Here is a 26,544-nt window from a genome sequence, read left to right as displayed (position 1 = left end):
GGATTGCTTCCAAAAAAGTGGAGCAAGCCTGTCAAGTGAGCTTTTTTTTTATTTAAATACCCAATGAAATCAGTTTCCAGACTTTTACTACATGAGTTAGCTTTGATTTATGCTCTTTTACTCCTAGAAGTCTCCTCCAGGAAATGGACAAAAATATTAAATAATCTGGTTTGCATATTCTAATTTACATTCAATTAAATGCTAAAAAAAGCCTAAAGCCTGCCAGTTGGTATCCTAACCTGACTAGCTAAAAAAAAAGATGCCAGACTTGTTGAGCCAATTCATTTTGGATTTAATGTGAATAAACACACGGTAAAGAGCCAAGTGTCATATTTTCCCTAAGTGAAGCACTAGTCACACTTTCCCAATGTGCCTAAACCCAGCCAGTCAGAAAGGAAACTACTGCGCGATAAGTGTCAGGGACAATTTCTCTAGCTAGAGATAGTTGTTTGTAGATGGCGGCCTGGCCTTTATCTTTCTCTCCATTTGACAGTCAAACAGACTCGGCAGAACACAGTTTGTACAATCCACTAACTTCTACAGTCCACAAAGTCATGTTTGAGAAAGTGTCATTTGCTCTTTCATCCATTGACTTCACCTTGCCCTCGTTTAGTTGTCTCTTGGCAGTTCTTAGATAAGAAGGGATCTGTGTCAAGGCTGAATGACTCAACACAACACAAACAGATAAGAAGAACACACACACATGGTGAGAGAGGGGTAAAGGATATAAATGAAATTCAGCTAAGACTATTTTTTCCAGAATAATAAAGTCCCAGAGCTGCAGTTTTTTCCCCTTTGGTCCGGGACTCGCTCCAGCCCGTGCCTGATACGAACGAGAGACTGTGGAGAAGACAGTGAGATTAAAAGCTGCTCTGCCTGGTCATGAAAATGGATGAGGCTCAGCCGCAGCGGAGCGTCTGAAGACAGAGAGACTGCCCGGCACTCCAAAGCGCATCCGTCATGCGCGTCAGGGCAGTAATGCAGAGGAGAGCAGTGCAGGGCAGTGTATAAAATCTTCCACACTGCCACCTTCACTCTCATGCATCACGGCACGCGCTGACTGCTGCGCTTCAGGCCGCCCGCTGCGTTCGCGAGACCAGGCCAAAGTTTCACTGAGGAGATTTGCTCAAATTTTCTCAAGTTGGAAGCTAATGTTGTGAGCTGGAACGGTTAAATTCAGGTTTGCGGTCAGTCAGATTTAGAGTCACAACTGAAAGCTGAGACTTTTAGCTTAGAAATTTGTTTGACTAAAAAGTTGTGGGTTTTGAGCATGTAGGGGATGAAGATTCCCAGCCCCTTCTTATCCCAATGTGTCATATACTGACACTTTTGACAATGCGTATACATCCAACGCACATGGCACCCTTTAGCGTCAATATGAGACGCAGATTTATATGGGCCAGAAGGCGCCTCCTAGTGGTCTAACCCTAACACTACCCCAGACCTAAACCTACCCATAACCGAAGCGTGTTATATTGACGCTTTTGACAATGCGTATACATCCAACGCACATGGCACCCTAAAGCGTCAATATGAAACGCAGATATATATGGGCCAGAAGGCGCCTCCTAGTGGTCTAACCTTAACACTACCCCAGACCTAAACCTTCCCATAACCAAAGCGTGTTATATTGACGCTTTTGACAATGCGTATACATCCAACGCACATGGCACCCTAAAGTGTCAATTTGAAACCCAGATATATATGGGCCAGAAGGCGCCTCCTAGTGGTCTAACCTTAACACTACCCCAGACCTAAACCTTCCCATAACCAAAGCGTGTTATATTGACGCTTTTGACAATGCGTATACATCCAACGCACATGGCACCCTTTAGCGTCAATGTGCGTTGGATGTATAGCGCCATGTGTGTTGGATGTATACGCATTGTCAAAAGCGTCACCTACTGTATATGACGCCCTAGGATGAGAATATGTTGAGATTCCAGATCGAATTCGTGGATGAAATTGGGTTTCGATTCTGTATTGTGTTTACATTTCAATCCGATTCAGGTACTTCTCATTACGCTCCATTTTGCGTTCAGGATAGTTAGGTCAACATATGATGCTTTATTAACAAAGTTCGGGAGGAGCACGTTTAGATAATCTACCCAATCATAATTAGAGGCGGAGTCAGCATCCCTCCTCCACCTCAACTCCTCATTCTTGATTATTCCTATCCCACTCTGGTTTCGGGACAAATTCCAAATTCCAAGCTCCGAGCCCTCCCCTCCGGACAGTACACCAAACATGCATATTCTATATCTGATTATATGTGAATCTTTAATCAAAATTTCATCTCATAGCTTTGCAAAAGTTGAATCTTTTCAGTGTTATTTGTGGAAATCTTCCGCGTGTAATGATATTAGTGACTCTATGATGTCTTCTATCAGCAAACAACGCTTGAAATCCATGTTTAGTTTTCTGGGCCAAAGTCCATGTGAGGTTCAGGCATGAGTTGTGTTGGTTACCTGAATCTGTTCATGACCTTTCATATACATAGCTGAGGTGAATTTGATAAGGGAGTGCATCCGTCATGAATCCGGCCTGGCTGACAACACTGAGTCGTCAGTCAAACCTACATGGAAAATCATGTGAATTGCCTAATTGCTTCTATGGAGCATGCGTATACCTTATAATCACTGTTTGTACACTTGTTTACTTGTGGCTTCTTAGCATGTTGAGCACACCCCTACAGAGCTTAATCTGATTTAAACTTAAAAGCTATGAACCCTCTGGGATGTTCACATTAAGCCGTATATGAAATGAGACATAAATCTCACTGGATCTGCTTTGGCTTACTAAGAGGCTCAAGCTGTTCAGCTTGCATTCCAGGCACATTGTATCTTTCACTATACCTGCAGTCTATACCTCAATTTGACTTTGAGACCTTTGGGCACTCATTCGGGCAAAGACGGCAGCCAAGTCACTGACATGCCCATGTGTTTAGCAGTGGCCGCCCACATCTTCTGCAATAAAACTGCCTTCTCTCAACTCTACTGACTAATGTGACCACTTAAAGGAGTTTCTTTCTTCCTTTCTCTTCAAAGGCATGTAGGGTTTATTTATTTTTCACTCTGTTGACTGTGGCCCATGAACTGTAAGGTTGGAAGGTAAAGACATTATTGTAAGTCAGGAGACAATCAAACCACTTTTTTATGTCTCTCCACAAAGCCTTTTCAGAGGCGTTCAAAGATCAGCCGTCACCAGGACGCAGAGAATGAGCGAGGCATGCGGCAGAACACCTGTGTGTGTGCGTGTTCATTTGGGTGTGGGTTCATATACACAAAGCTCTACATATCTCTGATGTTAGCACACACATGTGGTTATAAAAGACCCGGCACCACAACATTTTCACAAAGTCAAACAAACTCACACCTGCGGGAGCCGATTTCAAAGTGTCCACGCTGACCTGACCCAAATTATTGTATAAGACAAGCCTAGGATGTTAAATGGATGTTGAATAAATATGTGCAAAAGTGCATGCTAACAAGGGCTTTCAAACAGCACAGAAAGCATAGAAAAAAAACTTGTTTGGCTATTAGTAGAGAATGATCTGCACACATATGATTTTTCAAGCAATTATTAGTGGTGTTTGCTAAGGCTAGTTGGCAAGCCGTGGCTTTGTTCAAATCTCTAAAGCTAAGCATTGAACTACACTCATTGTGGACATTTTGTGTGCTTCATTGAGATGTGTAGTACTTTTCAGAAACCGTTTAAAACACCTTAGCTAAAGACCATGCTAAAGTTGCCTTGAAGTTTATTGAGGTGAAATTGGGGTGTGTGGTCCTAGTATTGCCTACGTTATGAGGACCAAATGTCCCCACAAGTATAGTAAAACCAGTAGGGGAGAGCGGGGCACAACGCAACACTTTTTGACTTTGTTAAAGCTACACTGTGTGATTTTTACCCCCATCTAGTGGTGAAAATGTATATGACCATCCAGTGAATATTAGTTTCTGTTCCTCTCAATTCCAATTTCGTTTTAACTCCTACGGTGGCCAATGTAGTCCAAGATTAACATGGCTTCCAGTTCGACCTCGTCCATGAGTGTTAACTCAAACTTTGATGCGAACGGCGAAGCTTGAATTCACGGGTATGTCCCTCTTTGGCTAATGTACTTTCAAGATGGAGGGGCATACTTTATTACTTGAATGAAGGAAAATACATTAATGAGCACATATATTTTTGAAAGAACTAAGTGTTTTTAGCTAAGAATACACTAAAAGAGTTACACACTGTAGCTTTAATTTGTGTAAATCTACTTAGGGTTTAGAGATTTTTTTTCCCCCACATTAATTTTCCACATGTCTAGTACAATTATGTGGTTTTATTTTATTAATACAGTGTATACTTTTTTTCTTGATTAACCCTGAAAGAATGGAAGTGAAATGTGACAACATGCCCCATAGGTGCGTCACCATATAACAATTTAAAATGCTATCTGATCTAATAAAATAAAAATAAAAATATACAAGTCAGACCAAAATATTTTCTTAATAAAATAAAATTATTAACTTTTTCATATAAAATAATGGCATTTTTTAATAATTAAAAATATACAAATTTTTGAGTTTAACAACAAACACACCGGAAAACACAGCTATACAGCATAGTTAAAAAAAAAATAATAATAATAATTAATAATTTCTGAACGTTGACTTTCGGTCTTTATTTACATATTTTCTCTTGTTTTCTCACTAGAATTCATAAAAGTATATAGAATATAATATCATATTTCGATTATAATATCATATTTTATCAATATAATAGGCACATTGTAACGCAGTGTTTAAACCCTGCTAGTGTCTTCTGCTAGTTAGCGAAGCATTAAAGAACTATATCAACTGTTAAACAACAGATTGGAGATTAAAATAATTTCAGATTTGTCTAATTTTAAATAAACACAAAAAAAAAATAGAGATGAAAAATGTACTTAAGTAAGAAATGTACTTCTGCTATGGTTAAATAAATGTTCAGTGATGTCTTACAAAGATTTTGGCGCAATTTTGGATTGATTTTTTGAAAATTGAAAATGTGTGTGTCTCCTGGTAAACCCCACGTTATGAGGACAAAATGTCCCCACGAAGATGACAATATCCGAAATCCTTTGTTAGTCCCCATTTTTTTTTGGTCCCCATGAGAAAAACTGCTTATAAATCAGAATAACTTTTCTGTGATGGGTATGTTTAGGGGTTGGGGAATAAATTGTAAAGTTTTTACAGTATAAAAATAATTATGTTTATGGAATGTCCCCTTAAAACATGAAAACACAACGCGTGTGTGTATAACTTAGTATATAAATGTTCAAACAGTATAGGCTTAAAAGCATCACACTCAGCCTTCCAGAAGGGCCAGACCTTAGATTCCTTTCATCCATTCATCAGCTTGAGAGAAAACGAGAGACCTGATGTGAATGGAGGGAGTGAAAGGATAAAAAGGACGGGTTGAGGTGCTGGTGAAAGTGTTGATGAGGGTTGCTGCCCTCCTCTGAACGTGGAATTCTGTCTTCCACGCCTCCCCTTTTTTCTCTCAAGGCCCTGACAGGTCATTTCCTGATGGGAGAGAGCGATAGAGGGACGACTGCTGATAGAAAGCGACAGATGGAGATGGAGGGAAAGAGAACTTGTATCCTGTGAGGAGATCATGGAAGTGTGGGGAAAGATTTGGGACTGAAGGAGACAACTTGACAGGAAGTAGAAACCGCTGAAGTATAAATATGTACAAAGCTATTATCTTTGATTATTAAATTCTCATTCCTCCAGTTGCGTCTATTTATACCTCACTGCAGGAGCAGACTCGGGAAGCGTACACTGATACAAAGTCAATAACTCACTGCAGTGGAAGAGTGTGTAAAAGAGAGTGAGATTCAGAGGAAGGCAGCGTTTCTTTAATAAGGACTTCCATGGGTTTTCCATATGTTATGATGCAGTTTCATATGAGATAAGTTTTCAAGACTTACCAGTCACAGTTATTGGGCTTCCAGACCTCTGTGGGACGCCGGAGGGCAGGCGTTGTGTGTGTGTAGGGTGACATGGTGGCGACGTGATGAATCTTCAAGGGCGTGCCTGTCCGTGCGAGGTTGTGTGGTGTGTATTCGCAACTGTGTGTGTCTGTCTGAAAGCATTCGGTAACATCATCCATGTTTCCCTCAGACATTTTTATATTTTCCACTGATGACATGACGAATGAGTCGCTGTCAGACTAGCCTGAGTGAAGATGTTCATCTCCAAGAGAGAGAGAGAGAGAGAGAGAGAGAGAGAACTTCCAGTGCCTTTGAACTGAAATATAGCCTGTTTCAGGGCTAAAGGAACTACGTAAAACTCAAACCATGTCAACTTTTCTTTATTTTTTTTAAGTTTGTGTATTTGCAATGTTTTCTGAACATATTTGATTTGGTTTCCTCTTGTGACCAAATCATGTTTTGTCAAATGATTAGTCAAGATTGAGAATATGGTTGTTTTATTTTTGAAGTTTTTTTTTTTTTTGAGGATGCAAAATAAAACAAGAATTGCAATTTGGATTTAAATGTAAAGAATGGAAGTTAATATACACTGTAAAAAACAATGAGTAAAATTTACTTAATTTTTTTAAGGCAAGTTTTTGCACTGATATTTTTTGAGTAAATTTCACACATAGAATGAAGTAAACTATACTTAAGTTATGTGAAAGTAACATAAGTAATTTTAACTAATCAAAGGTTAAGTAAGATTTATTTAATAGAATTTTTCTTTATACAACATTTCACTCAAACAATATAACATTGAATTAGACCACACTTTTGAAGTATATGATTTACTCAGAAATGGTTATGCAATCAACACAATGACGGAACATTTGATGGATCGTTTGAATGTGTCAATTGAAGTAGAAAATGAACTCCAAATGTCACAAAATGGCAAGTTAATCCTGACAACAAAATCAATGATAAAATATTGTAAATACATATGAAAAACCTCATTAATTTTTCATGGCCCAGTGCATGATGGGAACACCAGTACCAGAAAAGTTGAGTAATTTTGATATTTCATGATATTTACGCTTTCATTTCTACACGATTGCTTTGAGTACTACTATATAATTTACTTTTTTTTTTTTAATTCTTGCCTGAACTAACTTTTATTCATGCAAATTACAATGTTTTTTTTCTGTAGTATTTACTTCACCACAAATTCATTTTAGTAGTATAGATAGATAGATGGATGGATGGATGGATGGATGGAGTAAAACACAATTGATAGGCAGATGGATGAATAGGTGGGTGGATTTATACAATTATTGTACTGTTATGGGCACAGATTTCAATCCAGTTGCCGCCATTTTGTTCTGACCCCATTCTTTCAATCTCAAGTTTCCCCCCCCCCCTGCTACTTAAAATATCATAAATACAAAAACAAGAAAAGTGTTTTCTCGTGTGCATGCTCAGTGAACCATACATGATTATCTACGGTGACATTCCTTCAGGCGCATACTAATTCAATTAATGTTAATCTGCATCAAAATCCTGAGGTATCCATTCGTCAAACGGTGACCTCTTTCCTTGGCTTTTATTTATTGCCAGTGGAACGGTGTAATTAGAACACCTTAGGGAGGTTGCCCGTGGTAACCTCGGATCACAGCTCCACACACACATCACGCTAGTGATGCGTCCTCTGGGGGCTTTCTGGCCTTGCTCTGCAGTGGGTGGGCACCAGCTCTGGCTATTGATTTGGATGGTGGGCTGATGAATCTCAAGGGAACCAATAAAATTAATTACGAGGAAGATCATCAAAGCTCCACAGCCTTCTGCTTTGCACATTAATACATGGATAGAGCTTTAGAAGTGCGGCAGAGGTGGCATAAGCAAGTCATCTGTGCCCAGATAAAAATATTATTGCTCACTGGTTATTTTCTCTTTGAAGTGTCAACATGTTTCTCCTAAAACCTCTTGGGCGAATATAAAAATATAGACCTATACATTTTTGTGAGAACCTTAGATCATTTGATTTTAGAAGAAGTTGACGATAAATACTTTTTAATACAATGTTTGGCAAATCCAAGCACAGTTTGAGATCTTTTCTGAAACTCAAGAGAGTTGTGATATTCTCCATTTGTTCTCATTGGTGTCAGCTTACGATTGAAAAGATGCCATGACTCCTGTTGATAAAGAGCATAGAGATGATTTTCTTTATGGAGATGTAGGCTTGCAAAGAAAGAAGACCACTTATTTGTGTCCTCTAACATCCGTTAAGTGGTGGCACAATATGTTCATGGATGAAATTAGTCCTCTCCCCATGCAGGAAACCAGAGGGTGGTTCTGCAAGAGAGCTATTGTTCTTAACCAGCCTGTAAACAATGACTAACATGACAGTTCACCCCCTCTAGGCTCTCTCATCTATAGAAATCATGTCCTCCTCCTCGGCTGATTCTGGTGGCTGCATATGGAGGGGTGGAGGAGAGGATATAGTTACCTTAGATGAAGTGGAGGTAGATGAGGATTTTATAGGTTTTGATCTTTAATCACAAGTATTGATATCTCTTGCAGATTTTCTTCTCAGATTACCTCATTTTTATTTTATGTTTTTATGGAATGGAATGGAAAGCAAGACTTGTATGGACTCTTTAACTGTAACTCTTTACAATAAGGTTACATTCTTTAACACTCTGAGGACCAAGGTGTTTTGGGGGTCCTTGAGATTTTCTGACATGCTCTGACATTTGTACTTTTTACAGTTGCTTATAAACATATAATGTTTCACACAGGTGAAATTACACTATATTTAGCAGAAAAATGGCTACCATAATATATGAGCAACATGTATGGCAACACCAATTTTTGTCATTTTTGTCTGTACTGCACTCCAAATGTACAAAAAATGAGCCTAATGTTAAAATTGACTGGAGTTCGCCTTTAACATTAACAGTAGGGATGCACCGATATGAACATTTTGGCCGATACCGATACTTATTTTCTTTTTATTTCATTTTTGAGAGCCTTATTACAAAACAAAAGTATCAAAGTATTAAAATCCATATCCCAATCACATCATATAGTTTACATGGACTATATGACAGACTTGTGCTGCACTAAACTATATTTTCCTTTTTTGTCCAATCATATTTTAAGCTACCAAACCATCATGTTGAACAGTGCGCATCTGAAGAGTCTCAGCTGAGGGAAATAATACATTATTTATCAGCTTTAATATATATCGAGCTAATTTTCTTATCAGGCCGATAACGATAACACTAAAAATTAACATATATCGGCCGATACAGATATATCGTGCATCACTAATTTACAAGGATTAACTAATCATGAACTAACAGTCGTTTTCCAGCATCCAGTGTTGAAGGGCACTCCATTTACTTATAGAACATTTGTTTTTTGTTTCTCTCTCTCTCTCCCCATTTCTTTTTTGTACTTTTCTTTTTGTGCCACTAAAATATACCTTCTGAAAACGTGTATGATTATACATTGCACCAGTGCTGTTCATGTCATATCAGGAATGATTATAAATGCATGAATCCAACACTCTTGGAATGCTGACACTTTGAGACAGTTTTCCATGCATGCATGTGTTCCCCAGTACAAATGTGCGTGCATATGCATATATGCCCTTGTGTGTGTGTGTGTGTGTGTGTGTGTGTGTGTGGGCTGGCTGGGGGGTCCAATGGAAGAGGAAATGGCTCTTTGAATGGTGTGCGCTCAGAGACATAGTAAAGAGCACTCTCCCAGGCGGCCAAGAGCACTTGATTGTACAACAAGCAATGATCGCATTAAGAGAGGGCAGCAGGAAGAGAGAGAGAGAGAGAGAGAGAGAGAGAGAGAGAAAAAGAGAGCGAGAGAGAGAGGGAAACAAAGCGACAGAGAGTGGGAAGGAAATAAATTGACTTTGCCAGTGGCTTAGTCTGCTGATGGGAGAAAATATAGAAAAATTACTTTTTCATTTTCATGTGCTACATCCACAAGTGTGTCTGGGGTAATGGAGTGTGTGTGCAAGTGTGTGTGCCAGCCTGTATGATTGCGGTCGGTGTAAAAACAGCTTTTACAATTTGGAGACTGGAAAGCAGCTAGGTTTGTCTGTTGTACATCTATAGAGGTAAAAATACAGTGTTGGGCTACTTAAAACTGTAACTTACTGTAATAATAGTTGAAGCAATATTTCTATGGCTCAGTTCTGGAAAATTGCTACTTTTAGTAAATGACTGGCCAACATCTAGTCAAAAAAAAAAATGGTTCCATTTACTGTAAGCAATGAAGAAAATAATATACCCTTTTATCGCTTTATCCTTTATCTGTTTTCATATTTCCTTCTGTTCCTCTCTTCACAATTTTAGAAGCATCTGCTGAGCAAAATTTCTCCCTGGATAAAAAGACGAAAGAAAAAAAAAGTACAGCACGCAGATGGTGCCTCGAGGTTCAGACGATTAGAGGTTGCAGATTGGAATACAAATTGGATTAAAAGAAATTAGACTAATAAAAATCGAATCGCATAGCAAGTGCAAGCATATTCACCTCCGTCATGTAAAAGTCTCTGCCAGTGGCTGTCGATTAGAAGCTAAACAGATGCTTCATTGAGATAGCAGTGTGCGTATGTGTGTTCTTGGCGGCCCGTCATCCCCTTATCTCAACCCACCCCATTTATCAATGTCATAATGTTAATTACTGGTTCATTCATTTAGTCACTTACAACATCAAAAAAATTAACTTGGTTCTGATTGGTAAAAGCAGGACATTAACATTTATGTTAATTTATTAAAAAAATGGTATGTGTATAAATTGATTCTGGACTTTTATTAGATCCAGAAGAGCATGTTATCTGCAAGGGTACCCCAAGGGTGTATCAGGCACATGCAAGTGCCCTTAAATGAGTTTGACACCCCTGGTTTTGCGGGATGCAGACTGCCAATGGGGGAGGGAGGAGGAGAAACGATAGCGGTGCGAGAGAGCAAAATCAGTGTATCTGCAAACTTCAGCAGAGCTCAGTTTCATAGTATGCAGCACAACGTAAACATGAAACCTGGAGGGTACAGGATAAGATCTTGCCCTGTCAGTAGCTAGTCCCTTGTGTGACCCCCGGTCTTGCGTGTGGCCCCACTTAGACACCAGACAGCCGGAATGATCACTAATCAATGAGAGGGAAATGGCAGGAATTAGCACAAATTAGGTGCAGTGGGAGACATCTCTCCCTTTAATAGAGTATGTATTGCTCTACGGGAGAGAACAGACCTTTACAGAACACTAACACATGCCAGACTCAGCAAAACATATTTGCGCATTTACAAACTAGCTTGCTACTCTGATATGCCCACTGGTAAGAACAGCCAATGCTCATTTCGCAGTGATCCTAAACACCCTAAGCAAATGCTCTGTTTTACCGCAGTTCCATGTCAGCAACCGAAATAGTTTAGTACCGCAATGAACTCTTGTACATCAGCACTCCACACCTGCCATCCCAAGAGAGGACAAGGCCACCTTCAGCTCAAGCTAGCTGCTGCCGCTGGGTCTCTCATAGCGTAGGAGGTCCGTTCCTGCGCTCTGCAGTGGTTTATGTTTAACAAACGGCTAGCGAACAGCTGTTTTAGCAGAGCTAAACAAACAAAGCTGCACAGTGCTGTGCGCTAGTCCTGCTAGCATGCTACTCTCTCGGGAGGTTTATCCGCTAACAGTGCCTTGAAAAGTCTAATGAACAAGCGGTTACTCCTTTTAAAATGTTATGTATTTATTAATTTAGATTTTACCTCAATTGTAGATTGATAGCTTAATGTTCTTCATGATAATCTTACACATTATATTCCTTTATTAGGCTTTTTAATGAAACCGATTTTCAAGGTATAGTTTTTTTTTTATTTTGATTTCATTTTTTTTTTTCAAATGCACATGTCTTTGTAACATGTGATGGCCTTTCTATATAAATTAAGATTTATAGATTCTAGACTCTAACTTTAATAGCATTTAAAGGAGTAGTTCACTTCAAAAAAAGTAGTTCAAAAAAAAAAAAAACTTTTGCTGATAATTTACTCACCCCCATGTCATCCAAGATTTCCATGTCTTTCTTTCTTCAGTCTAAAAGAAATGAAGGTTTTTGATGAAAGCATTCCAGGATTTTCTCCATATAATGGACTTCAATGGGAACCAAACGGTTCAAGGTCCAAATGAGATTTTCAGTGCAGGTTCAAAGGGCTTTAAACGACACCGGACGACGAATAAGGGTCTTATCTAGCGAAATGATCGGTCATTTCAAAAATAAATAAAAAAGTTTAAGTTTTATAAGCACAAATGCTCGCCTTGCTCCGTTCGTGACTCTCCCGTTCAAACTTGTTCGTCAAAATCTTTTTTTTTCGAGTCATGACTCGAAGTGTCCTAGATAAGAACCTTATTCATCGTCTGGTGTCGTTTAAAGCCCTTTGAAGCTGCACTGAAACTCTCATTTGGACCTTGAACTGTTTGGTTCCCATTGAAGTCCATTATATGGACTCCTTTAACTCCGATCCTAACTGTAAATGTCCTTTAGTCGTATGTAGGTACTCGACAATGTAGTCTCCACAAAGATAGCAAAATCTGACACAAGTGTATTCTTATCCTTTCATATTGAACAACCACATGCTAAAATCATATCCCCTTCCCCCTTTTGGAGGTTTGGAAAGTCACTCTTAGTGTTAAGCAATTCAAATCCCTGAAAGAAGTAGAAAATCTGCATTTACAATCTCAAGGGTGTTTCCACGCTAGCCATGTGCTATTGAAGCGTGTAAAGCTTACAGCATTCATCTGATGGCAGAGCCAGCGGCTCTAGCTTAGCTTCTCTTTTTCGGCCAGGTTTTGGGTGGATCAGGGACCGCTTTTGTCCCACTGTGGCCCGTGCCTTAGTGATGTAAATTCAGGGTGGCCTCTGGCTCCTTATCTCTAGGGTTAAGGCTCACACTGCTCTTTCCGCAATCTATTATCATAAGGGCCAGACTCCTAGCGTGGGCTGCTAGCATTATCCATACCAAATGCAGGGCCATGCAGGGGAACGTTCAGGGGATTAGCATTTTAACACAGTGTGAGTCTAAACCCCTGAACCTCTCTGTCACAGAGGGCAAGTCCCCAATGGCTTGCCAGCTCACTGTGTGGCACCCTAAATTAGTGTGTTGGATCAGAGAGCTGGTTTGTGCTTTTGATGTGGCTTTTCTCGGCTCGAAAATGTTGCTTTTGTATGCTTAGTGACCAAATGCCAGTGGAAATGTTAAAAAAAAAATGTAAAGGGAGCATTTATTAAGGTTTGCCCGACTAAAATATTACTTTGTCTGACTTAAACATTTTTTTTTTCTTAATTCAAATTGCTAAATGGTAATTGCCAAGACCAGGTGTGAACAGTTCTGCTCTTGGTGGGCCACAATTCAGCTCCAGCCTTAATTAAATACACTTGAACCCAGCTAATCAAGGTCTTCAGGATGACTAGAAACTTTCAGACAGGTCTACTGGGGTAATGGGCTTTATGCCCAGCTGCACTACTTCCTGAACTTCAGCCAGCTCCTTGTTTCCTGTCTGCCATTATTGGCCAAATTGATTAATTCAGGTGTACCTGACCTCAGTAGTCATGGCAACAATAATCAGACACACCTGGATTAATCAATTTGGCCAATAATGGCAGACAGGAAACAAGGAGCTGACTGAAGTTCAGGAAGTAGTACAGCTGGGCATAAAGCCAATTTGGAGCTGAACTCTGTAGGATATTGGCTCTCAATATTGGACACCCCTGGCCAAGCCTAATGCTGATTGGTTTGTTCCAGTCTCAAATGTTTGTTTTCCGTGAAAAGCCTATAAGACATATTCCCCTAGATGATCTTTTGTCTTAAACATAAATGTGAAGTTGGTCCTGACAAGTCTTTCTCCATTTTCCAGGATCCCGTCTGCGGCAGGAAGATTCTCCACCTCGGATCGTAGAACACCCCTCTGATCTGATCGTATCCAAGGGCGAACCAGCCACCCTAAACTGCAAGGCGGAGGGGCGACCCACCCCCTCCGTGGAGTGGTACAAGGATGGAGAACGAGTTGAAACTGACAAAGATGACCCTCGATCTCACCGCATGCTCCTGCCCAGCGGCTCGCTCTTCTTCCTGCGTATCGTACACGGCCGTCGCAGCAAACCTGACGAGGGGGCGTACGTTTGTGTGGCACGTAACTACTTGGGGGAAGCAGTCAGTCGAAATGCTTCACTGGAAGTAGCATGTAAGTATCTGATTTCTTTAATTAACGTCTTGAGTAACTGTAACAAGCAGTGTTACCCCTCCCCCCCCCCAGCTTTTATATTATAGAACTTGATATTGGTGGAGTTGTGCTTGGTATTGCATCTGAAGGATTTTGGAAAGACCCTGATTTCCCTAGTTATAAATAAGAGAGAGATGGAAAGCATTTTGCAGTTAGCTCTGTTGTTTCGCTCTCCATATGTTTTAGAAAATCTTAGATTTGTCGATCTGTTTCGGTGAAACCTGCCAAGCTTTCAGCTTTTCCGTCTGACTGAGAAATGGAAATGGCAAGGAAAGACAGAGCCACAGACTCAGATTAAGGCCCTGTTTACACGAGAACGCTCGCGGGTGAAAACGTAAAAATATTTGATCAGATATGCCTTTCGTTTACACGGTGACGGCGTTTTTGGAGCTTAACTCTTTCACACGTAAGTTTAAAATATTCTAACTGACCCCCCCCCCGGCGTGAGTTTTTTCAAGGCGACCGTTATTTAGAACTTGCCACTTTAATTTTTCCATGGCGACGCATCATCGCTTGTCACATGACACAGCACAACCACAACACAGCGCTGAATAAAGGATGATCTGCTTTTATGTCACTTGTCCTTTTTTATTAAAAATATTCACAAATGTATTAGCTATCCCAGACAGCAAACTGACATTGAATCAACGTGGAAACGACGTCTCTCATGACATCGAAACAACGTTGATCTGGCATTGTTTTGCTCATCGAATTAACGTTGAACCAACGTCAGACGCGGCATTCTTCAAAGCTAAATGAAAATTTGTAATTGGTTTGCAATTGGTTTGCTTTCCATTGAAACAACGTTGATTTCAAGTTGATTTTCCGTTCGTTTTTAAGAATGTCGCGTCTGACGTTGGTTCAACGTTAATTCGATGAGCAAAACAATGCCAGATCAACGTTGTTTCGACGTTGATTCAATGTCAGTTTGCTATCTGGGATAGCATGAAACACTGATATTCCACTGATAAACGCATAATAAAAAGTGATAACGCAACGCCACTTTTGCGTTTTCTCTTCAGATCGTTTCCGTGTAAACATAGCCTAAAGATTAGGGAGGAACGAAAGCAGAATCTGAAAGGGGGGGGGGGGGGTTTATTGACGACCTGTAGATGGTTTTTGGCTTTGAAGATGGGTCTCTGTTGGGTTGACTTGCATTTTGCGAGTGAACACATCCCCTGGGGTCAAATCCCCAAGCTAATCAAAGACCATTTTGAGGGACAGCTAACCCTGCTTTTTTAATGATAGGTCTTTTTTTTTTTTGCGAAATTACTCTCATGCTTGTCTACTCTCGCGTCTATTGTCTTGGGAGTTTGTGATCTTTATGATTAGTGAATACATTCGGAGCAACCGAAGTTGCTTTCAGGCCCTCATTTCCTTTAGTGTTACATAAAAGCAAACTACGGTAGCTTAGCCAATACCAAGGCAAATGTCATTAGAGATTAAGGAGTATTGGTTTTGCTTCGCTGGGTTTGTAGTCTAGACCTGCAGTCTAAGTGATCTGCTATCTTAAAGTCCGTTTCAACTCCGAGCTGATCAATACTGCGTCCTCTCTTATGCATTGTTATGAAAATAGGAGCGATCCATCACGTAATAACGATATGATGATAAATATTGAATGAATGGATAACTAAATCGTCTCTGTGCGCTACTGCCAAGACCCCATGCTGTAATGAGAGGGTGTGTGTGTGTTGAGCTGTTGGAAAGGGTAACTCTAGATGAAGGGATTGTGGGAAGGTTTGTGAGAGTCAGTAAATTTTGAATGCTGCTGCATTTTCTATTTTTAACCTGTAATTGATGATACAGGACGGTGATTTGGGTTAAAGGGTAGAAATGCGGAGATTTAGTTTTTTTGCTAAGGGTAATTTGGAGCTAGCAATTGCGGGAAGATTTTCAGTACCATTTTTGAATAAATTTTCTATTTTCAATCTGTAATGGATGAGACATAACTGTGTTGTGGGTTATAAGGTGTATATATAGAAGTTCATAAAGGCAGTTTGTGTGTGTGTTTCACTCGTGTAGATGGCGGGGTGGGGGGTTTGGGGGGTGTTTTCTCTGATCCTCTCAGCTTTTCCGAGGCGGCGGTGGCGTCCCCCAGGTGCTAACTGTGTGACAGCAGCTTGATCTATCGATTGCACTAAGAGGGGTCTCCTCGCCTAAATGAAAATTCATGAAAAATTGATGAAGTCCCCGATTATTCCTTTTTTCCCTCCGTTAGCTCTTGTATCTCTTTCACTTCCCCCTCTCTGTTCTCACTAGCTCTCTACATCTCCACCATGACACTTTGTCAGGGGTTGTCTGAAACCTAACCCTAAATCTTAAAGGGCACTGTTTCCAGAATGAAGGAAACAAAGTGTTTTTTGTCAATTCGAACCATCCAAAACAATATTAAAGGCACGTACACCGGGACAAATATCAGCACACGTTATTCGTCAGCGTTTTTTGTGTTCACCCAAGCGATTTTCGCTGATTATGAGCCGAGCGAACATCCAAATTCATTCCCTGACATTAGATGGCGCCAATTTGCTCTGCAATAAAACTCCATAACAGTTCTCTTTTATCAAGATGTTTGGTCTTCATGTTTTAACACCAACGAGACCAGCAGCTCTACATTCATCTTGCCTTGCACCTTCCTCGCCTTATTTCTTCCTGGCTGTGTAGAACTTCTTCAATGTTGCATATGTGTGCTCGGCAAGACCGTTTTGTGTTTGAGCGCCCCCAAGTTATGTTTTACTGTCTCTTCAAAAGCTCCAAACACGTGGGCAAAAGCGCCAATCTCATTGGTCGGATAGTTTTTGACGCGGCGCGACGCGAGGCATTTTTTTAAAAAATGACGCTTTTACGCGTGGTGGTGTGAACACTCACATTGGCGCCCTTTGTTTAGTCACGAGGCATTAATCGTCGGTGAATAACGCGTGCGAAATTCGTCCCTGTGTGAACAGGCCTTTAGACATCCAAGCAAATATATGGTGGCGACAATCCTTAGTATGGAGTCAAATTATAACAATTGGATTTTTACGATTAAATTCTCCTCCATATACATCCTACAAAGGCAGCATTTTTCAGGTTTCAGACCATAGTTGACTGAAAGAGTTTAAATAAGCTTTAGGATGTTTTACGACTTTCAGGTGAGAGGTGAAGAGTCGTAAGGTTAGCGGGGCAGCAGATACTAAACTTACAGCAGGAACGACCAAGAACTGTACTTTTTAACAAAAAAAAAAAAAACCCTCTTTGCTTTAACTCAGCTGTGTTACGTTACACAATTTCCACTCATAAAACTTCTCTTTACTGGTGAGTGATCACAGAAGTGAAGCCAATCTAAACCGATACCGCTCATGTATCGTTCCAAGCAAAATATGTTTCATCTGTCACATCATAGAAATATTCTGAAGAGGTGCTGTTTTCTCAAGAAGTAAATGTTGATTTTATAGCCAGCTGTGTATATCTGATCTATATGAAATACTCCCAGACCCACATACGTATAAAACCTTCCCCTCCAAAACAAACAGCTGGCTTTCAGTGACAAACTGAAAAATGTGGCGAATCTTCCAGACTGTTTTGCGACGTTCGGTTTAGGGGTTCCGACCCTGGTTACAAGCCCAGGACTTTTTCATCTCCGCGTCAGAAGTCGTCTCCTCTTGCGATATATGGTTCTGTCTCTCTCTTCTCCTCATATGGGGTCAGTCTGCACCCCCGCAGGCTGAGTGAATGGCTCTGTTGAAACAGATTGCAGGCAGGCGTTCGCCGTGGACCACTGGAGCCGCCCGATCAGAGAGACCCCAAGCTGGGTTGCAGGAAGCAGAGAGAGGCCTGTGAAAGGAGCTCTCTGCATTATTAATAATGACGCAGATTGCAAGGAGGTGTCCGCTGAAGCAGGATTATCTCAAACGCCAGTCTTTAACAATTGTCCATTAGTAATGCAACAAAGAAGTTACACAGATCTTGTTACGGATGTTTGTGTCCTAGAGAGTTTAAAGTGAAGGTTAATTTTAGATTTGTCTGATGATACAAGGCTCGTTTTCAAACTTATTTTTGTGGGGTTTAGTGCTTTCGCCAATTCAAATGATCAATTTCTCCATTTAAAGGTACCGAACACGTCTTTCTGCTTACCTCAACGTAAATTAACCATGTTCTTGTCATTTATATGGTCTTAGAGCAGCAGAAGAAGAGAGTGGAAAAGGTGCTGACAGGCCACACGGAGCGATTGGCTTGAATCCCAATTTGCATACATCTATGTAGCCTAAAGACACATACTTCACTGGTGATGCATACTTAGAGTATATGAAGTACACATGGCATTGTTTTTTATATAGCATCATAGTGTTTACACTTTTTATAGTGAAATCAACATGCTGTATTACTGGCTTATAATTGTCTCTGTTAAACTGGGGCTTTTTACCTCATATTTTTAGCATTTAGGCTAATAAAGATATATTTAAGAACTTCTATGGCAAAGTCGGCATCAAAGTAGGCCTATTACTTTTTCTAAAACTGAACAAGTCAAATGAGAGTATATTTGGGGTTGTGAGAAATATTAGCCTGCTTAGCATCCACTGACAAACTTTGCTAAGCTTGTGAAAATGCTTTAGGAAGGATACACTCTAAAAAATGCTGGGTTGTTTCAACCCAAATTTGGTTCAAATATGGGCCAACCCAAATGTTGGGTTAAAAATGTAATTAAAAATTTTAACCCAAATTCAACTTTCACTTTTTTTTATTACATTTTTTTAACCCAACATTTGGGTTTGTCCATATTTGACCCAAATTTGGGTTGAAACAACCTAGCATTTTTTTAGAGTGTAGGAACTAAATAGAAATTCTGCTATCGTCTTAAATTTAGCTTAAAGGAGCCGGATGCAAGATTGTGGCCAAAACTGGTACTGCAATCACTTTCAAATTGCTGTAGAGCGGTGAGTGGTTGCCAGATATGCTGCAGGATCCAACAGGAACATATTTAATTATTTATTTCAGACTTTGTCATAAAGTATATCGGATTCGTATCATTTTTTTTTTTGTTTTTGTTTCACAACATTAGACATTTTTTTTTATCCGATTCTGACACGTTTGTATCTGCAGATGTGGTCACTAGAGCAGAGCTGGCAACCCGAATGCTGCAACACTACTGAGTCCGTGATTGGTAGATCGGTGGAGGGTGACGCATCAGACCAAAACACAACATGACAACATAAACATCAGTTGAGGGCTGCAACTTCACTTTTTAAATGCCGGACTTCTGTTGTCAGTGATATAAGTATTTGAAATGAACATGATTTCTTAATTTCTAGTGACTTAACAGGGAAGATTTATGATTCATTTGAAATAAATTTCTAGCATACAGCTCATTTAATTTAGCTGACTTTTTTGTGTGAAAATCTTTTATACCCTGTCTCTTTATGATGTATATCATGGCGACAATTCGGTCTAAGCCGCACCCTGTGGCACTCCTTGCTTCTGGGAAAGATATGTTGTTCTTTTGTTGCTATTTTTTTCGTTCTCTGTGTCTTTATATCTCTCACCCACTCTCTCTTTCTGTCTCTCTCTCATGGTCTTTCTCGTTCCTTTCGCCGGATAAACTGGGTCAATGAGCAGGTTCATAAATCATTGTGAAGACTGTGTCATACTGAGGCAAGCCCTGCTTTGAATAAATTTGCCAAAGAGGTGAAATATCTGGTCGTAGCTTGTGTACAGGCTCTATGTGACAAGTCACACCTGGGGCACACAGTCATCCAGGAAAATGTTAATTATCCACCCGTATCTCTTCTCAGGTAGAGAGGTGTGTGTGTGTTATAAATCTGAGGGCAACAAGCTTGTTGAACATGGGGGCATTAATTAAGCTTATAAGGTGTGAACGTGTGCGTGTTTGTGTCTGCTAATGGTCTGTGCTAATAATAGTGTGAAAGCGTGCATGTACTTTGAGTCTTAGCGACATATAGTGCCTTTTCGTTCACTTGTAACCTTTAAAAAGTATGTAAATGAAGGGAGAGTGAAACAGATGTCATTGCTGGTTTGTTAAAAGGCCACCAGCCTGGGATTGGCTGGTCTGTTTGAAAAGGTTCTTTTGATACGCTTTAGCATGGCACTTAGGCAATTAAGTGTAGCGCTAGGCAGCATTTGGAACTGGTGAGATGAAGTAATTAGTGGAAAAATGGCGCTTTCTTGTTTTAAGCCTTTCTGTTGCGTCTCAAGCTGTTTGACTTTGTGTCCAGCATCAGCAAAATCTAATGAAAGATAATGAATTGAATTGGACGCACTCAGCGAGCAGGGGTTTGTGGTACTGTATGATCATGATATGATCATGTTATAAGTCATATTATTTATTTATTTATTACTTTTTTGAAATAAATGAATCCTTTTCCTCAGCAAGGATGCATCAGATTGATCAAAAGTGTCAGTTAAGACTTTTACAATAATACCAGATATTTCTATTTCAAAGGATTGCTGTTTTTTTTAATTTTCTAATAATCAAATAATCCTGTAAAAAGTGATATCCATAAAAAAAATGTTTGGCAGCACTTTTTTCAACGTTTTCTGAAGTATCATGTGACTCTGAAGACTGGAGTAATGATGCTGAAATTTCAGCTTTGATCACAGGAATAAATTACATTTTAAAATACATTCAAATAGAAAAGTCATTTTAAATTGTAATGATATTTTAGAATATGGCTGTTTTCGACTGTATTTTGTCCCCAAACTTTGTATATCACAATATAATATTTTTTTTTATATTTAAAAAAAATATCATATATATATATATATATATATATATATATATATGTGTACACTGTAAAAAAATATTGATGGTTTAACTTAAAAAAGTAAGTAACCTGGTTGCCTCAATTTTAAGTTCATTGAACTGGAAAAAGTGAGTTAATACAATGAAGGAGAATGATTTAATCATCAGAAACTCAAAATTATATGTTATCTGAACTAAATAAATTATTTAAGTTGATTTGACAAAAGAAAAAATGTTGTGATTACTACACTGTAAAAAATATTGTCGGTTTAACTTAAAAAAGTAAGTAACCTGGATTGCCTTAAAAATTTAAGTTGATTGAACTGGGAAAAAGTGAGTTAATACAATGAAGGAGATTAATTTAATCATCAGAAACTCAAAATAATAAGTTATCTCAACTAACTAAATAAATTATTATAAAGTTGATTTGACAAAAGAAAATATGTTGTGATAACAAATCTTGAAAATATTTTTTACAGTGTATATATATATATATATATATATATATATATATAAATAAAACTTTGTTCTGAAATATACATGCATGTGTGTGTGTGTATATATATATATATATATATATATATATATATACACAGTGCACCCACATATATTTTGTAAACACAAACTTTTATTTTGGAAGTGATTAATTGTTTGACAGCCCTAATATCTATATCTATATCTATATCTATATCTATATCTATATCTATATATATATATATATATATATATATATATATATATATATGCTAGACTAATTGTTTCACTCTGAATACTCAAAAAAAACAAAAACAAATTAAAAGTAACATTTAAAAGTAATTTTAATCTTTGAATTTACTAATAAATTATTATATTGTGATATACACAGTTTGCGGTCAAAAAGACAAAATACAGTCGAAAACAGTCATATTGTAAAACAGATATTATTAGTGTGAACAGAACTATGTTGCATGGTGTTTCCCATCATACGTTCATAACATCTACTACAAACGTCTGTCTGGCATTTAACATCTCGTCTTTGGGACAAGTGAGTGTGTGTGAGTGAATTAATCAAACACACTCGCATGCGGTTGTCCTCATTCACCTGTTTGTAAATGCCAGTGTCTGTCTGGGTCCTTTGACCCACGTTTCTCGCTCGTTTCCCGTTATCCTGGGATCCGGATTCTGCAGGTTCTAGGGGTCGGTGATTAAGTTGAAAGCAGACTGATGTCAGGATGCATCCGCGGCCCACAGGGAATGTTGCTTTCTGATAAGAGGGAGGGAGGGTGAGGTGCCGGCAGAGAGGTGGAGGAAAAACGGATCTCTAGTCTGTGATAAAGGAGAAAGAAATAAAATCCCTGATTGAATGTGTCATCGTAGTATATCTGCAGTGCTGGAGTCAGCGCCCACTCCATAAAAACCAACCTCCTTATCAGGCTGCATGTTACTTTACACACACATACGGTGAGGAGCATCCATGCAGATTTCAGGGCTTATCTCATAGTCGCATCTTAGTGTGCGTGAGACTAATCGCTCAGCTGGGTAGATGATATTAAATGATTCTTCATTGTATGTATATGTGGTGGAAGGAGATAGGAGAGAAATCATTGGTCCCTTGGAACTCTAGAAACACATACACACACACACACACACACAGTATATACACACTGACCTTTCTCATTCTCACTCTCTCTTACTGTCTTTTGTTAGCTCTCTCTTGTCCCCTTGTGAGTGATAAAATTTTTACATTTTATTTTTATGGGATTTTGCCTCTATTTTTGACAGGAAAGTAGAGAAATTATGGGGGAAAAAAGTAGGGTTGGCAAATGGCCTGAACTGGATTCAAGCTACTGCTTTTTTTAAGTGTTATGTATGTATTTGACATTTGAGTCTTAACAAAATTTTCAGTGTGTAGTTTCTATTGGTTAATTCATTATTATTGCAAGCCATTTTTACACCTCTGTTACTGAGAAAAAACATTCATTTCAAAAATAATAACTGTAAAAAACAGTAATAATAAAATTATATATATATATATATATATATATATATATATATAAATAAATAATTTTAATAAATAATAAATATATTTATTAAAATTATTTTATTATTTATTATTATATTATTTAATATATAATAAATTCATTTTGCACCTCTGTTACTGAGAAAAAAACATTCATTTAAAAAATAATAATTGTAAAAAACAGTAATAATAAAATTATATATATATATATATATATATATCCGAATAGGCCTGACAGCTCTTATGATAAATCTGCACCGTTCTCAGTGGCTTTCAGATGTGTACAGAAAAAAAAAATGGATTTACATAAACAGCATCCATTATGATCAGATGGTCATCATGGATTAGCAGAAAGGATTTAGCCTCTTTTCTTTTTTTTTTTTATGGAAACAAATGTCTCTGCTTTGTTTAGTCTGTTGTGTCCATATCAAGTCAGATCTTCTGAATGGCACAGCAGAGACATACACATATAAAATATAGATAACTTGTTGTCCCAAAGTCCAAGCGCTGTAGTTTATATTTTGTTGATATGAGAATCTGTGATCTCATTCTCTGGCTAACTATTTCCATGTTTTTAAACATGCGCCCCGCTAATCTCTTTGTTACATTGATTCGGTGTGGTCTCTATGACCCTAAACTACTTAAAACTCCATTACATGATTGCCTGCCATCAGAAAAAGCCAGAAGCAATGGCGAATCATTCCAAATGGTCGTTTAAATCCAATCCAAGTCCAGACTATTGACTTCAATCCTTGCATTTTCATTCCCAGACCACAGCGGATATGTTTGTGTCCGTGTGTTGTGCCAGGCGCTCACCTACTAGAAGTTCCTTTGTGGTTCCTCATCAGGTAGAACGTAATCATCTAACCATGCGGTTGATTTGCATAAGATTGCTGTATTCTGACAACCCTCTGCCTGGGATTGCATCCGATGACCCCTAAAGACCTGCCGGACCCACAATGTCTGTAATTCCTTAGCGTTCGGTTCTCTAAGCGAAGCAGATACCCCTCACCCTACAAATGGACCACTGCGGTCTACTCGTAACCCCTGAAGCAAAGTCTCCTGGGACCCCAAGACCAAGGCCTGTAATCCATCATGTGCGCGTGTGTGTGTGCGAGCTCAGATTCAGCTCCGCCCTTAACTGAGGACAGAGGAAATTGATTCAGCTCTCTGTTGAAGCGAACAATCTGTTATTTTCTCAAAGAGAGAGAGAAAAAAAAGGTGGTGAATGCTGATGGTGCAAACTCTCTTGCTTGGACACACACACACACCGCGTACAAAGCGCAGCGGCGTTTCGGTGGAGTGTCATCATCAGAGAGTGCTTCCCGTCGCTCTGATGGATGGTGTGTTTTTGAACCTTGCTCTCTGTTCACCTACAGCACGACTCAATCAAGATGGCCGCCTGAAGGAATCTGCCACAACTATGACATCAGCCGTCGCAAAACGGGCATTTCGGATCCTTCGCATCCTTGTTTTGTTGTCTCTCTTTATCTCTCTCAAGCCTCACTTCCTGTGCAGGACTAATAGTGCGTGCGATGCTGTTGTGACCGTGTGGTGTTATCTGTGAAGTTATTGAGTTTGACTCTTGTTACTCTGGGAGTGAGGTGGGAGCGCGAGTTTCTAGCGCTGCCCCGGGACAGCTGCGAGCGGGGAGGAGGGAGGGTAACTTAAGCTTCCTGTACTATAGCGTATGTTGGGAGGGTGAAATCTGAGCCCCCCTCCTGTCCCTTGTCTCCTTCCTGCTGGTGTTTGAAATTGATAGGCGGTGTGGGGTCCTTCACAAGGCTTGGGAGTTTATGAGTGTGATCTAAAGAACAGCTGGAGTTGGCCACTGGCCGCTCAGTCTGCGATGCTGCCCAGGGAGGGTGTCAATGAGAAAATTTGTCAGTAGGGAAGACCTCTGCCCTGATGTTTATTTCTTTATCATGTGTGATTCATGCTAATTGCATGTTTACTTGCCTTCGAGGGAAGTCGTAGAGTGCAACAGTCAGGTTCCACAAGCAAAAATTGGTAACACTTTATTTTACAGTGTCTTTGTTACGTACTTACCATAGCAATAACAGTAAATTATGCATTATTACATGCAACTAACCCTCGACCAAACCCTAATCCTACCCCTAACTCTACAGTAAGTACATGTTTTTAATTAATATTACTCAGTACTTAAATATATAGTTACACGGTAACAATGACATTTTAAAATGTGTAACCCAAAAATGTGTGTGTGTGTGTATATATATATATATATATATATATATATATATATATTAGGGCGTCAAAGCGATTATCCATCCAAAATAAAAGTGCGATTGCATCCAAAATAAAAGTTTGTGTTTACATAATGTGTGTGAAATGTGTATAATTATTTTGTATAAATACACACACACACACATTATATATATATATATATATATATATATATATATATATATATATATATATATATATAATTTGAACTATACATCAATATTTTATATATAACACATATTATGTAAACACACACTTATATATATATATATATATATATATATATATATATATAAATAAGTTAATACACTATACACATTTAAAGTTTGATATACTGTATATATATATATATATATATATATATATATATATCAAACTTTAAATTTGTATAGTCTATTAACTTATTTCTCCATCTTTTTTTTAATCTGCAAAAAAAAATAGCAATGCTTCATGGGATTGATTGCTGGTTGCTTTGGTTCGTGGCTTAACAAATACTTTAAAAAATACTTTTACTTAAAAAAAAAAAAAAAAAAAAAACTATTGGGAAAATAAATTAGCACTTTTGAAATCGGCACTTTTGCTCTCTAATTTATATCTAATAACATTTTTTTTTTAACATAAACTTTCAGCCTTTCAGGTCCTCATCCGAGTGTTTGTTGAGGCTTGTGAACCCCCCTTCTGAGACCTAAAATGATGAATGGGACACCCCGTGATCTCATGGACTTCACAGATGAAGGCCATGGGACTGTACATTCACATTAAGTGCACATTTGGGACAGGGCCCATGTTTTTCAACCCTTCTTACACTATCATGATTTTGTTATTTATGGCCATTTTTTTTACCTTTTCTCTGACCCCTAGAATTGAGCAGTGTTTTTGCTACTGTTCCTTTAAGACCTTTTTATCTAACTAACGCCTGTTCTTACTGGCAAACCTTACTAAACTTAAAATAAAAGTCATATCATTTATTAGGGCAGGCCAAGTTGCTAAATACTGCTGTATGTTAATTTAGACGTAAATGTGGGTGGTCATGTTAATGAGCTGGGTCTGATGTCATAATCATGAGGTCTTTATTTAAATGGCATGTTATGTGAATTTAGTACATTAAACACTTTTATTTACAAATAGCAAGGATTTTGTATGTAATTATTTGCCTTTTAAATTTCAGGGATGACCTGAATATAATTTTAACCACTTGTTATTTTCCCAAAATATGCAAATCGTCTTGTCATGCATGCATAATGTGAATATTGAGTTTGAGTTTATGTTGACAGGGATCTCTAGTTCATCGGTTTGGGTTGGTAAAATCACTCTTACTGTCGAGGCAGCGAGACT

At 38.7% G+C, this 26,544-nt stretch overlaps 1 protein-coding gene across 4 annotated transcripts in view; it reads left to right on the top strand.

Annotated features, from left to right (window-relative positions):
- The window catches only part of robo2 (roundabout, axon guidance receptor, homolog 2 (Drosophila)), a 485,230-nt gene that overhangs the window by 277,387 nt on the left and 181,299 nt on the right, over positions 1-26,544 (top strand). For all 4 annotated transcript variants that reach the window (XM_039670873.2, XM_039670874.2, XM_039670869.2 and 1 more), the window contains one exon: positions 13,865-14,191. In XM_039670873.2, the coding sequence (XP_039526807.2) occupies positions 13,865-14,191 (327 nt within the window). The remainder of the gene's footprint in view (positions 1-13,864; positions 14,192-26,544) is intronic.

Source organism: Pimephales promelas, chromosome 16, assembly GCF_988280905.1.
Source record: "Pimephales promelas chromosome 16, fPimPro1.hap1.1, whole genome shotgun sequence".
Lineage (NCBI taxonomy): Eukaryota > Metazoa > Chordata > Actinopteri > Cypriniformes > Leuciscidae > Pimephales > Pimephales promelas.
The sequence above is the reverse complement of the archived record's forward strand: the minus strand, read 5'-3'. Positions and strand labels throughout refer to the sequence as shown.